General features: G+C 38.4%; 2 protein-coding genes across 6 annotated transcripts in view; both read right to left on the reverse strand.

Annotated features, from left to right (window-relative positions):
- Positions 1-14,781, reverse strand: part of LOC113045032 (matrix metalloproteinase-16-like) — a 59,671-nt gene that overhangs the window by 22,637 nt on the left and 22,253 nt on the right. Inside the window, exons 5-7 of one of the 3 annotated variants that reach the window (XM_026205144.1) lie at positions 826-1,538; positions 572-733; positions 67-159 (exon numbers count right to left, since the gene is read on the reverse strand). The exons of the other annotated variants lie outside the window; for them this stretch is intronic. Coding sequence (XP_026060929.1) covers positions 67-159; positions 572-733; positions 826-1,538 — 968 coding nt within the window. The remainder of the gene's footprint in view (positions 1-66; positions 160-571; positions 734-825; positions 1,539-14,781) is intronic. 3 annotated transcript variants of the gene reach the window in all.
- On the reverse strand, positions 1,545-7,922 carry LOC113045030 (uncharacterized). Of its 3 annotated transcripts, XM_026205141.1 has the most exons (3): positions 6,675-7,922; positions 6,023-6,074; positions 1,545-4,554 (listed from the first exon to the last, which is right to left on the reverse strand). In XM_026205141.1, exon 3 carries the CDS (start codon positions 4,538-4,540, stop codon positions 1,862-1,864), a length of 2,679 nt encoding a protein of 892 aa, XP_026060926.1. In that variant the 5' UTR covers positions 4,541-4,554; positions 6,023-6,074; positions 6,675-7,922; the 3' UTR covers positions 1,545-1,861. The 3 variants fall into 3 exon arrangements, with proteins under 3 accessions (XP_026060926.1, XP_026060928.1, XP_026060927.1); XM_026205143.1 differs by having other exon boundaries at positions 1,545-6,074; XM_026205142.1 differs by having other exon boundaries at positions 6,023-7,922.

Consider the following 14,781-nt stretch of genomic DNA (forward strand, 5'->3'; position numbering starts at 1 on the left):
CGCAGTGACAAAACAACATGATCCCATTAATTTTCAATTAACAGTAGAGAATATAAAAAAAATTACCAGAATAGTCTTGCATATGGTTCCATGTTCCTTGAAATAAAAAGGAAGACCCCGAAGAGCAGTAGCCCTTCTCTGCACAGTTAAGTCTGCCATCTGTACAAGGGAATGAAAATAATAACATCTGTTTAATAACATTTTAAATGTATAAACAAACAGACATTCTCTCAGATTTTATTTAATTTGTGTTCTGAAGACAAATTAAAATCTAACAAGTCGGGAATGGCATGAGGGTGTGTAATTAATGACATAATTTTCATTTTGGGGTGAGGTAACCCTGCATTTTCACCCCTACTGGTCAGCTAACAAGAAAGGAATTTGATCAAGGAAGCTGAAGTATGCTTGCTCGAAATATTAGAACCAACAAGGTTCTCACATGCCGGGCCAGCACATTCGAACCAGAGCCCTTAATATTTGTCTGGTTTGAGCTTCTTATGAGTTTGGGACAAAATGAAGGTGAGTTAATGACAACATAATCTTCATTATGGGGTGACAAATTGTGACCTACCTGTTCATCTAGATTGTCCAGCAAAGTCTCCAAGTCACAATCGCCTCTCTGTATTACTTTTGCCCTGAAGAGTTTCAGCAAGCCTCTGGAGTTGTTATCCAGTGATGTAAGGAATGTGGATTTAAGGTCTAAATGGTTGATCCTTCTAAATTCTGCATAAACCTATGTGAGAAACATAAGAGAAAGAAAAAAGGAGAGAGTTAAAGCAAATAAACAAAATAACTGTATGTACAATATGACCTTAGGAAACATACCTGTTCCTCATTAAAGAGTGCTGGCCATCGTTGTTTGAGTGTTGATACAAGAGGCTGATCTTCAACAACCTCACGTCTTCTAAGAGAGAAGGTGAAATCCATCTTTGTGTTCAAAGCATGCATGTTCACATCTTTCTTCTTAACCTCTTCTTCCATCCATTTGCGTTCATTCTCCAAAGCTTCTTCATCAAAACCAGTTGGAATGTCAGGAAGAAAGTTCAGTTCAGATCTTCGTGGTCTTTTCAGTGTTTGTTTGGATGCATCTCGCCTATTAAGTATCAATTCTGCACAACCAAGCTCACGAAGTTTTTGACGGTAATTCTGCATTTTGTTCTTCAAACTTAATGTCCATCCTTCACATCCAGTTTCAGATCCAGGACGTTTAAGGCAGGGATGCTTTTCTATCAATGCAGATGCAACCTTCTTCAAATCAGTGTCCTTTGGGTATGCCTTAAATGTGTATATGGCTTCTGCCAACTTGCCCAACACTTCCATCAAGATGTCTCTTGAGACAGTTAAGGACTTTCCATTTTTCTCGTATTCCTCATTGGCTTTCTGAAGCTTTAGTTCCACATCATAGGAGAAGCAGGGTATTGGAAACTTGCTTGGCCAATGTTCTGACCTTAATAGAGAAGCGACCTGTGTTGAATCTGAGGAAGTTGCTGATGTAGATGGTTGGACGGATAATGTGCTTTCTGCATCTGCAGGGGGATCTGTCAATTCAGAATGCACTGAAATTGGGGTTAAAAACAATTCCCAATGAAGTCTCAAAGTAGCTTTTTCTGGTGGAAGCTCGGAGATGTCATGCAGATTACAAAGTAGATTATTGAAATCTGGATCTTCATACTGAATGGTAAAGCCTTTCTCTATTTGCAATTTTTCACACAGACACGTGCAAAGTCCTTCTACTGAGGATGGGGTAGGCACAGATATTTTTCTAACGTTGTCAGGTGAAAGAATGACTCGCAGCAACATTGCAACCTGGAGGACAGGGGACAGTATGAGCAAAATTGGTAAGTTAAGAACAACCAAGTAATCAACCAAGTAAAAATCTCTTTGGTACAACCATGCGTCTTCCGCCAACATTGTAAGCAGCCAGAGGATAAAAATCAACAAGCTCTTGTGGAGTCACAATTGCAACATCACAGTGCGTACTTTGATTTATCTCATATGCCCGGAAATGTTCAATGTACCATGAGGTAAATCTGTGCACAATGAATGCAACCTCTGTGCCACAAATTAGGATATGATCAATCTGACCAAACTCTGGAAATCCATTTTCATTTCCAATACACAGAATCATTCCTCGACTGTACTGGGTTCCATGTACAGTTGCCTTTGTGGTTAAAGAAAAGGAAGTTTGGTTTGCATACTTGTTTTCAACTGCCAATCTCAGCCTTGCATCAAGAGAGGATATTTTAAGTACCTTAACATTTTCAACATGTAGAGGTGCTTTAAAAAAGCTATGTGAGTCAATTGCGCATGCCATCATGAGTTGATGCTTGTTGGATAACGTCTTGAGAAGGTTTCTGAAATTCTGTGTTTCATGAACAACCTTCTTGAAAAAACTGTGCTTTGCCTCAAAGCGCATTGTCCACAGATCCACTAGAGGACCAAAGCAACAGATCAGGTGAGGATAGTGTTCAAGAAAGTGATGTTTTGGACGCAAGTATGCATCAGGAAAGACCTCTTTAAACAACTCACGATGGCAGGAAATCTTGCTTTCCAGATACCAGACAGCCTCCACTGTTAGTTTTTGGCTTACCACAAGCTCGACAATATCTTTCAAATCCATGATGAGATGCCATGTCTTGTCACTCTCAGGCACCAAATCACCAATCATCAGAGATATCAGTCTTAGTAAGGTCCAGTTTTCGTGAGCGTTTCCTCCAATTGTTTTCTTTGAAGAAAAAGTCTTTGCAATTTTTTGAGGTCTGTTGACCTGGTCAGAAAAGCAGTATTGAAATGAATGGATTTTGTTGTTTAGCTCTTCAAGAGTAAAATATTTAGAATCAATCCATTTCTTCAGACATAAACTTATCTCAAAAGGCACTATTCCCTCAAAAAGGTCGTGCATTAGATCCGGAGGGAAGCCAGTAATGGTGTGGAAGAACTTAAGATGTTTCTGGAGAACACATTCAGATTTGACACCATCCACAGATGATAAAGTCTCACTGCTGTTCAACTCTGTTATGCAGCAATCATGTTGTTCTGGACTTCTTAGCTGAAAAATACCTTCTCTCACCTCTGTGTTTTGAATGTTGTTTAAAGATGCCAAACAAAATCGACAGAACTTCTCCACCCTGAAACTCTCTTGAAACCCTGCAAGTCCATGTGCTCCAAGATTATCTGCAGAAACAGTGAACACTGTTCCCCTAACGTTCTTTCCAAGCTTTTGAACAAAGACGCCATCCTGCTCAAGACACTTTAAATCTTTTATCAAAGGGTCAAAAAAGGCTTCATATCCATTTGCATTCACTTCTGAACTTTTCCCAAGCAGTGCCAACTGAATTGAATTGAGACTTGATTGATTCTGGGATGGCCAGTTCAAGATGACCCAATAAACTGCAGTTAGTTTATATTTTTTGCGGGCTGTGCCCAAGGGGTTGACAACTTCAAAGTCGTCAATGTACAACCCAAGTACAAGTGAAAAATCCTGGCTACTGAAAAGGCGATTTTCTTTGAAATATTTTCCATCAAAACAACACTGGTAAAAACCGTGGGCACTTTCATTGGTGGTAAATGTCTTTTCAAATACCTCCGGTTGATCAAGCAATGTCTGCAGGACTTTCAGAAGGGGAACATAAAAAAATGTTTGTTTGTCTGCCCTGCTGAACACATATTCAATTGGTTCAGTTACTTGGAATTTTTGTTTAAAGTAGCTGTTTCGTTTATGTTCAGTTGAAAGAATACCGTTGTGAGAGCAAGCAGTCAAAAATGGGTCAGTTTCATGTAAAACATGTGCAATATCAGTAAAAACTGACTGATCAACATCACAATTATGGGACTGCAGAATGTCTTTGATTGCAGCCAAAGTATTTGATTTGGAGATAGTTAGAATATCAGTTACAGCATTGCTGATATGCTGAGAGGCCCTTTTGGACACATGTAGTTGTGTTTGCATACACAAAAACAAGGCTGCAAGTTTGTGTTCAAGTGCTTGCTTAGTTTCTGCAGGGTTATCATCAGGAGTATCAGTAGTATGCACTTGTACTTCTTCGTCTAAATGCACTTGTACTTCTTCATCTAAATTTGGTGCACATCCTAAGGAAGAAGATGGACTCGCATCATTGCACCTGTTCTCAGGACAAACTGATATCCGGAAGTCATTTAATCCATGGGATTTGTGCTTCCTGTTGTTATGAGCTGTGAATGTACGGTAACTGTTGCTAATAAAATTACAATTTAAAAATGGACAATGAACCCTCTCGTGGTTTTTAAGATGTCCTCTTAAATGGTGAAGAAATGTTGATTGAGAGCAGATGTCCCTAAAATCACAGTTGTCACAAGAAAATGTGGTATTCCCCTTGTTGCCAGTCTTTGGATGTACCCTCCACAAATGTGTTTTTAAAGCTCCAATTGTCTTGAAAATGCAAACACATTCTAGGTGTAAACATGGAAAGGAAGTTGCATTAACTGACCAATGGCAAGTTCTGTAGTGCTTGAAAATTAGGTCTTGGTGAGGTGATGAAAACTTGCAGAAGCGGCACTGCATGGACTTCTTCTAAACTGCAAAATAAATAAATGACAAAGCTGAAAAATGATACTTTTGCATAAAAAGCCTTTCTAAAGATAGAGCTAAATGGGGAAAAGTTGTCAGGCAGCAACTAATGTAAAATATAGCAAACTGTGGACGGTGTGACCAGCATGCTGGTGATAGTCAAGTCCACACTGCTGAAAGGGCAAAAGACCCAGAGTAATATTGATCAATTACTTTTGGAAATCTTTAGAAAAAATTAATTAGATGTAAAATTATATAAAATAAAATTTGTTCAAGTTTGTAGAGATTTTCTGATGGAGGGGTTTGGCAAAACTGGTTCCCAGACTAATGCCCGTTTCACACATACTCCATTTGCAGTGCGTATGTTAACCGGTTAGAGCTTTCACACTGCAAGCGGATGCGGGTCCGGCAGTGTGTTCCAGGTTCCAGGTCTGCAGCAGTGCGGTGTTTCTGCATTGAGTATATTTTTTGCTGTGCTGGACCCACTGAATTAAAGTGACAGCACATTGTTTACATTAAAATAAACATGCATTGACGTGAAAATCTAGTAATTTCACCACAGATGCACATAATTTAAAGTCTACTCTGATTCAAAAGTCAATATTGGATAAAGCAAGGAAAACAACACTGTACCTGGCATTTTTGTAAAAAAAAAAAGTGACATAATGGTTAGCACTCATCCTTTCTTGGAGGTGGAAAAACTAATTTTTTTATGACCTGCAAGATTTTAAAACAAAAGAAAAGATGAGAATCGGCTGTTTTTGTCAAGCTTGTTGTGAGTTTAAAATCTAAAATGTATCTGATTTCTAGTAAATCTAGTAATTTCACCACATATGCATTTAATTTGAATATAATTTATAACTCTACTCTGTTCCAAAGTAATGTACACAATGGCGTATCTCAGTGGGATGCAAGAGGCAGAAGTGATCTTTCGTTCATATCTCTATGCCATATCGTGTAATTTGACTTCACTTACAAGAAGTGATGGTGTGGGGACGGCTGATTTGAGGTAAAATGTGATATAAATAATTTCACTGACACATTGATGTCTGACGGACACGAAATGATCATTTGTGTGAGAAACCCAACAGTAATTAATTATTAATTAACAGATTGCTATTAATAAATAGTTATTTAATTAACATTACATAATTCTGAGCCTTATAGCTTGCCATACATGTACTGCAACACGCACATAAGCACTGCAGACGGAGTATGTGACAAACGGGTGTAACACAAAATGGCCAACCACTTTGTAAATTATGCAGCCTGAATTACAGTGTCACAAATTTTAGAAGCATCTCATGGCGGCTCTCAATAAAGCAATTTAACACAATTTAAATATCATAAGAGCTAAGTGTATTTGACACGAATATGGTATGAACAAATATGCAATAAAAACTATCATAAGAACTAAGGGTATTTGACACGAATATGGTATGAACAAATATGCAATAAAAACTTTTAAATACTCACTGTGAAAGTCGTAAAGTTAGTCGTTCAGTTGAGTCAGACCTACGATGTTTGGCTACATTGAGAGAGAAAAAAAGTTATAACAGAAATATATAACTAATGCCTAGTGTCTCATACATTTAGCATGATCACAATATAGTTTGACAAAATTATTTAGTTCTATAAATAGTAAATTATATATTAGTATCGGGTTAAATTAATTTATAAAAGGCTATCATGAAACCAAGGCGTGAATTCACTGATATTTTGTAAAATACAATGTTATGTAGGCTATGGAAAATATTGTAGCGCACAGACTCTGTTCATAGTTGTGAAATTGCTGTTTGTTGTGCACCGGCAGTGATTGGGTTAACAACGTAAATTCGGAGCATAGTAGGAGGGCCGGGACAGTGTTCATCTCACAGACTGTCTTCGTTCTGATTAAAAGTTCAGAAATAGAGCTTCCCTAGTCTGTCATTTTTCAGACATTACAATATATGTCCTCAAGTAAAACATTCGGAGAGTCGTTAATTCGTTTAACCTTACCCAATGCTAGTGTAATGGCCGCGGTAGTGTAACATTAATGCCCATGTTTTACGTTTTTATGCTGAAACATTGAGACCTGCACTCGGTTTAACGTAAACAATACTTAATAAATACATATATCAGTACTCACCATAACTTAAATGAAGAAAAATCTGTTTGAAAATGATGTCTGAACTTCTTTCGTCGTACTTCAGCATCGATTCCTCAGTCTCCTCACTCTCCCGCGCAGATACATTTGAATCCACTATACCAACGGTTTCTCTCAGGTGCATGCGCCTGTCTGGCATGCGCATGCTTTTTTTTCTCCGCAAGGCTTGTTCAGCTAACACAGATATTTCACTTTTAATTGATGAATTGGCTGAACACAATTTAATATGTTGAGTGAATCTACTTTTTTAATTTTACCTTTAGACCATAAGCTAAAATTACCCCAATGCATCTTTTTGTTTGGGGATAATTATTTGAAAGCAATTTGTTGAGTCAATATTTAATTGTCAGTTTCCAAAATTTTTCAAAAAAATTTTTTTTTACAGTGTAGGGGCTGCATAATCTGGTGGAGGGTCAGAATTGGGCACAACACAGGCCTTTAGAGCAAGACCAGAGGTGCATTTCCCAAAGGCAACTATGGTCTTAAGTTCTTTCCTTACCAATGGAGTTCAATGGAACTTGAGACCATAGTTAGCTAACAATACCTTCGGGTTTTTTTTGTTTATCAAAAGTGCAACCATTGTTGTCTGATTCAGAAATGAACGATTCTTACAAGCCATTTTTTCTTTCTTTCTTTCTTTTGTGAATCAAAATGAAAAATTACACCCATTAGCAGTTTTTGTGAATCAAAATCACAAAAACATACAAACAAATTCATAATTTTTAGTGAATGGAAACAAACAAATACCCCCAAATTAAAGTCTTCCATGGAAAATAGAAAGTCCTATGAATATGGAACAAATTGAGGAGACTATATGATGACAGAATTTTTTTTTTTTCAGGTGAACTGTCCCTTTAAGGCAGGGTGTAAACATCCATCAACTACACAGCAGCATGCTTAGGCAAAGCACTGCGGTTCTCCCAAGATGCTCCTGCTGAAGTTCAATCCGGAACAGCTGTGTTTGAACCATCACGACTCTTACGTAAGACCCAAGACCCTGATTAATTAGCAGGCAGCTGAAAGGCAAGTGCATAGATCAAAAAGAGGAGAATAAAAGCAAAGTGATGGGAAACAAAAATGGGAAACGGACATGAAAAGACTTTGCTCAATTTGTCAAGTCCACTGACCTCAATCTGGGAATTACCTTATCTTCACCCATGCTAAAAATGTAGATGTCCAAATACCCAATAAAACATGATAATACCACAGTGCTTTGATATTTACCATGGTACTGGATGATTAATATAGTGTATATATATATATATATATATATATATATATATATATATATATATATATATACAGTATATATATATATGCCATAGTAAATGTTAAAAAAATGATAATACTATGGTACCTCAATATATATTATTTAACTGAATAACTATAATTTTCATATAAAATTGTATTTACACAGAGCTTCAAAGTTCTTAAAAGAATAATATGCCACAGTAAATGTCCAATAAAATATAGTAAGACCATGCTACTTTGATACACACACACACACACACACACACACACCTTCTTTCTGTCAGTTTCACTTGTAGCAAAATGAGCGATGCCTTTTTAATCAGTATGATGAACTTCCTATTCACACGACCTGACACACACACACACACACACACACACACGCACACACACACACACACACACACACACACACACACACACACACACACACACACACACACACACACACACACACACTACTCCAGAGACCTGGGCTTGATTACAGATGATGATTACAGATGATGGATCCATCTGTTTAATTCCAAACACAAGATTGGAAATGTCGAAGAGGATGATCCCACACCACTGAATGATTGACAGGCTTTTCTGCCACGTCCACTGCCAGGAAATTATTTTCATAACAGCAAACAGCTAAATGAACTTTCAGGGATTCATTTGCCTTCAAAGGATGTCATCTCTCAGTGTTTCTCAAGGGAAATGGCGAGCGATTCAGTAGCCAAGAACACGTGAATGTGTGTGAACATTTGTGAAGCAGAGGCACAAGGCTTTTTCTAAACACATTTCCATGCACACAAAGACAACAGTCAGGATACCCTTGGGGCACGTTACACCCTTTATATATCCCATTCAGATTTCCTCTCTGCTGGAGGACAAACATCCTGTTGAACTAAAGATGGAAGAACTCTTATTTTATGAATTTGCCTTCATTATGCTGTCTTTCTCTTCATAGTGTGACTAGTACAATGCTAAATCTTTTTCTGCACTGGTGTAGGAATATCGGTGGCCCACACTATGGGGTTGTCAACAGGGTTTCAGCGAAAACAGTAAATAACAGTAAATGCCATTTTGAAATTAGGCTTAACAGGTCTCTTTAAGAGAAATGCTTTTCCTCTCTTTTAAAGTGAACCGTGTTTGATTTTCCACTCTGATTTTTTCTTTCTGCACAATAAGCTTCTGCGGTAGTATCTATTATATCATCACCTTCACATGGAGATCATGAACAAAACATAGGTTGCATAGGTATGAATGTTTTGATGTGTTGTGTTATTATTGACTTTAGCAATTTTAGCCTTTCTACTTCAAAAGGAAATGCCGTATTAGTCTATATATTTTTCTATGTAGCAGAAAAGCTAAATTATAGTGCAAAATGGCTTAGACCAGTGGTTCTCAACCATTTACCCAGCAAACAGGGAATGCTCTCACAACTCTTGCTGTCATTCTGGCTAGAGTTGAATTCCACATGATGCACTATACCCTGTGCACTTATACTTACACTTATTATACACAATGTACTTATGCACTCAACCATGTATAGTGATAGCCCCTCCCCTTTGCTACATAATTAAAGCTGTGACAATTAAGTGCATGAGGTGTCCAACATTCCACATTTCTTTTATTTTTTGGTTAATTAAGTGCATCATCTGGATATTTAAAGTGCACTTTTTCTATTTGGAATTTTCAGTGTGAAACGCTACTCTTTATTACAAACGACATGGAACGAAATGGAATGCACAGTTCTTTCAAATATATGAAAAAAATGTCCTTGTGGTAATATTAATAGAATGTTCATTCAGAGTTATCTGGTCTTTAATAATATTCTCACATTTTAGCACTAAAACTTTTATACGTGGTACATGGAATACCTTTTTTTTTTTCAAAACTTTTTAGTTGGATGTTCATATTCAAAGAGCATTCAAAAGTAACATTCCGATAATCTTTTTCAGGCTGGGCCTGAACGAAAAGTCTTTAAACAAGCGGATTTGTCAGGTTAAGAATCACTGGCATAGACAAGTGCAGGACTCTCTTGTTTTTGTTTTTTTTTGTTTTTTCCAGAGACTATAATTGGTCCATTCTGATCAGTGCTGAGAAAAGTAGCATGTACCATTCAGCAATGCTCGCTATGTGCTACTTAGCAGCTCTGTAGAAAATAATTTACACCTGAATAATGAAATTGAGAAACCTATGAATTGAAAACACTCAGTAACCATGAAGATGTTCCATTGACTGACACTCAAACAATAATGCTTTGCAGTTGCAGTGCTAGCATTTGATTTGCAGGTGTGCTATTAACAACAAAGAGTCTAATTTCTTACACGCCTGACTATGAAAATGTTTGCTAAATACATTTTTGCAGCATATAAAGTAGGAAATTTGACTAATTGATGCATTGTATTAGCTTCAAACACAGTAAACGTTTATCACTTACTGTTTGCGTATATCAAACTGTTTCATGCTAATCAACACTGTGTTGATCTATTTATCTCCTTTCCACCCTGCTAGTAAAACCTACAAATAGACCAGCTTAAAGTTAGCTTTGCTAACCAAATCCATTACAGTTTGCTTTCAAACCCTCACTTACCATTGCATTTGCACCTCACAGATAAACCCTTGCTGATTATATACAGATCAGTAAACAGATGTCGCTAAGAACACCATGCTAACAGTGGGAAATTCATTTCATTTACATTACATTTACATTTACATTTAATCATTTAGCAGACGCTTTTATCCAAAGCGACTTACAAATGAGAACAATAGAAGCAGTCAGGTCAACAGGAGAACAACAACAGTATACAAGTGCCATGACAAGTCTCAGTTAGTCTAGTATAGAACGCATAGCCAGGATTTATTTTTTTTTTTATTTATTTTTTTTTTTTTAATTAAATGAACAAAGACAAGAAAATGAAAAGTACTGGTGTTAGTAGGTTAAGTGCAGGCGAAAAAGATGAGTCTTCAGACGTTTCTTGAAAATTAGTAAAGACTCAGCTGTACGAATTGGGATTGGGAGGTCATCCCACCAGCTGGGCACAGTCCAGGAAAAGGTCCGTGAGAGTGATTTTGAATTTCTTTGGGATGGCACCACAAGGCGTTGTTCACTTGCAGAGCGCAAACTTCTGGAGGGCACATAGGATTTAACCAGTGAGTTTAGGTAAGTTGGTGCCGTGCCAGTGGTCGTCTTGTAGGCAAGCATCAGTACCTTGAATTTGATGCGAGCGGCTACTGGTAGCCAGTGTAACCCGATGAGGAGAGGAGTAACATGAGCTTTTTTTGGCTCATTGAAGACAACCCTCGCTGCTGCATTCTGGATCATTTGCAGAGGCTTGACAGTACATGTAGGAAGGCCCGCCAGGAGAGCATTACAATAGTCCAGTCTGGAGAGAACAAGAGCTTGGACAAGAAGTTGGGTTGCTTGCTCTGACAGGAAGGGTCTAATCTTCCTAATGTTGTATAAGGCAAACCTGCAGGACCGGGTCGTTGTAGCAATGTGGTCAGTGAAGCTTAATTGATGATCCATCACAACACCTAGGTTTCTGGCTGTCCTCGAAGGAGTTATGGTTGACGAGCCCAGCTGTATAGAGAAGTTGTGATGAATCAATGGGTTAGCTGGAATCACCAGGAGTTCAGTCTTTGTAAGGTTAAGCTGAAGGTGATGGTCATTCATCCAGCTAGAAATGTCACTCAGACAGGCTGAAATGCGAGCAGCTACCGTCGGGTCATCTGGCTGGAATGAGAAGTAGAGTTGGGTGTCATCAGCATAGCAGTGATAAGAAAAGCCATGCTTCTGAATGACAGATCCTAAAGATGTCATGTAGATGGAGAAGAGAAGTGGTCCAAGTACTGAGCCTTGAGGAACCCCAGTAGCAAGGTGGTGTGACTTTGAAACATCACCCCTCCAAGACACACTGAAGGATCTGTCAGAGAGGTAGGACTTAACCCACAGGAGAGCAGTTCCAGAGATGCCCATCTTTCTGAGGGTGGACAAGAGAATCTGGTGATTAACAGTGTCAAAAGCAGCAGACAGGTCCAGCAAGATGAGTACCGAGGATTTTGAAGCTGCTCTTGCTAGTCGCAGGGCTTCAGTAACCGAGAGCAGAGCAGTCTCAGTTGAGTGGCCACTTTTGAAGCCAGATTGGTTGCTGTCCAGGAGGTTGTTCTGTCCAAGGAACATAGAAAGCTGGTTGAACACAGCTCGCTCAAGTGTCTTTGCAATGAATGGAAGAAGGGATACCGGTCTGTAGTTTTCAAGAAGCGCTGGATTTAGAGATGGTTTCTTGAGCAGTGGGCTTACCCGAGCCTGCTTGAATGCTAAGGGAAATGTTCCAGAGTGAAGAGAGGAGTTGATAATGTGAGTAAGTGAAGGTATGACTGAAGAAGAGATCGCTTGAAGGAGGTGAGTGGGGATTGGATCAAGTGGACAAGTAGTAGGATGATTGGACAGGAGAATTTTGGAGACGTCCATCTCTGAGAGTGGGGAGAAGGAGGATAAAGTGTGTGCATCCGTCATTGTGACGTTGTCCTCGGTCTGCGGTGTGGAGAATTGGTCACTGATGGATCTTGTCTTATTTGTGAAGAAAGCTGCAAAGTGGTCCGCTGTAAGAGTCGATGGAGGAGGCGGAGGCGGCGGATTAAGAAGAGAAGAGAAAGTCTTGAAGAGTGTCCGAGCATCACTGCAGCTGTTAATGTGATGCTCGGACACATCGGACAATTTCGTGGACCATAAAAACAGTAGGCCTAGCAGTTAGCATCCACACAGCTCATAAAGCACATGCAGTTGAACTGCAAATCAGACGAATCCCTTCTGAAATGCTAATTATGGATGAGAAACATTATAAGTCTTCATTTCAACATGAGTCGTGATTAAAAACATGGGAAAGTTGAGAACAAGAGGGCTTCTGTTAGACCTTCGAGAAGGCCATCGCTAAGTAATTAGATCAGGAATGGAGAACGAGGAAGCTAGAGAGACAGAGAGAGTGCTGAGTACTCAGATTCCTGCCGTTCTTCTGTTACCCGTGGCTGATTCCAGGAGAGATCAGGTTCAGGTTCATTCTTGGGTGTGAAGAAATGAGCCGGTGCCATGGACAAATGAAGCATTGTAGAGAGAACAGCTGCTCGGCCATCTCTCTATCTCTCTCCGGCTCTCTTTTCTCTTCATCTGTCCAAAACCCCCTCTCTTCTTCTTGTTCAGCTCTCACGTCTAGACTTATGGCCTTTACTTTGGCTCTAACGCTGCTTTTCCTGTTTCAAATTCAGACCTCTATCCTGACCAATAAATATGCTGACCTTGAACACAAACTATCTTAAAAACACAGTGCTATTTTAGAATATGTATACTTGCTCATGGTTAAGGATGTTAATATATATATATATATATATATATATATATATATATATATATATATATATATATATATATATATATATATATACGATTTTGACTTATTTTGAACTTACTGATCGGCCTTTACTTTAATCTGTCACAGTCTTTTTTATTAGCCTCAATTTACATAAGCAGTATTTCCAGTACATCTTACTGAGAATCCCAATTTTCTGAGCTCACTTTGCACTAAATTCAAATAAGTTGCTATAAAACAGCCTTATAAGAAGGAGACCGTATCTAAGACAGCATTTCAAGACTCTTTTGAGTTTAGCAAGCTAACAAGGGATGGATAAAACAAACTGGTACTGAATCCATAGGAAGTGGATTTGAGACAGACACTTGCAAGATAGAGGAGAGATTAAGGACAGTATTTAAACACACACACACACAAGTTACTCAAGCCTTACTCGCAATGCTGTGTGAGGCAAATTTTGAATGGAAATAGAGGGACAAAGTGAGAGATGGAGAGAGAGAGAGAGGCAGGCTGTGTCGGCGGAAGGTGCTGCTGCTACCCACATGGAATGCTAATGCTCCAGTCGGTGGGTGAGAGCCTATTTTAAGAGCAGGCCTGGTGTGTACCAGCGTGAGATGCACTCCTTACACATACAGGATATGGATAACATACAGTACAGTCTGCAGGCCATTCAATCGCATACTGTTTAATCATAAATGCCAATTGTGCCATATACTATATTATAATGTATTATTTGTGTATTTTGGATAAAGTCTCTTTAGCTGCAGTTAATGATTGTCTGAGTATGTGATGACATCACACAGCGGTCACATGACCCGTCACTTTCCCAACGTTGGAAATTCCATAGTTATGAGTTCCCAAGTAGAGAAAAAAAACCATGATTTTTAACTACGAAAACACTGAGTTTTCGAGCAAATATTATTTGACGTACTTTGTTTATTATCAACTTATTTATTTAACTATCAACATGTTTTACAAGTGAATTATTAGAGTGATTATGGTTTGATGTCATCAGGAACAAAGCTGCACATGCATCTGTTCTGCCGTTATAAGAGTTGCCATAGAAATGAATAATTTCTGAGTCTGAGGACTTGAACAGCTCTCAGAGTTGTCATCTCATAATTACAGTAATACACTGAAAGGAGCAGTTTCAAGACAACTTAAAACCACATTTGCATTTAACTTCTATAATGTGTTGTATTCATCAGGATTTGATTGGATCGTGAATCTTTGGCAAAGATTTGTTTATTTTATTATTTTACTGCTACCATGGCATTGAATAAACTGATTCTATCTATTCTATCTATTTGTTTTTCTAACAGAATATATATATATATATATATATATATATTAGTTGTGGGCCGTTATCGGCGTTAACGTGCTACGTTAACGGGAGACTCATATCGGGCGATAAAAAAATATCGCCATTAATCTATTCTCAAAGTTGGGTTGAGAGCTGGGTCTATACTAGGCGAGCTATGATGACT

This window comes from Carassius auratus, chromosome 27 (genome assembly GCF_003368295.1).
Source record: "Carassius auratus strain Wakin chromosome 27, ASM336829v1, whole genome shotgun sequence".
Classification (NCBI taxonomy): domain Eukaryota; kingdom Metazoa; phylum Chordata; class Actinopteri; order Cypriniformes; family Cyprinidae; genus Carassius; species Carassius auratus.

What these genes read in the sequence shown, in the direction of transcription:
- LOC113045030 (XM_026205141.1), bottom strand. Translation starts at nt 4,540, where the DNA reads ATGCAGTGCCGCTTCTGCAAGTTTTCATCACCTCACCAAGACCTAATT.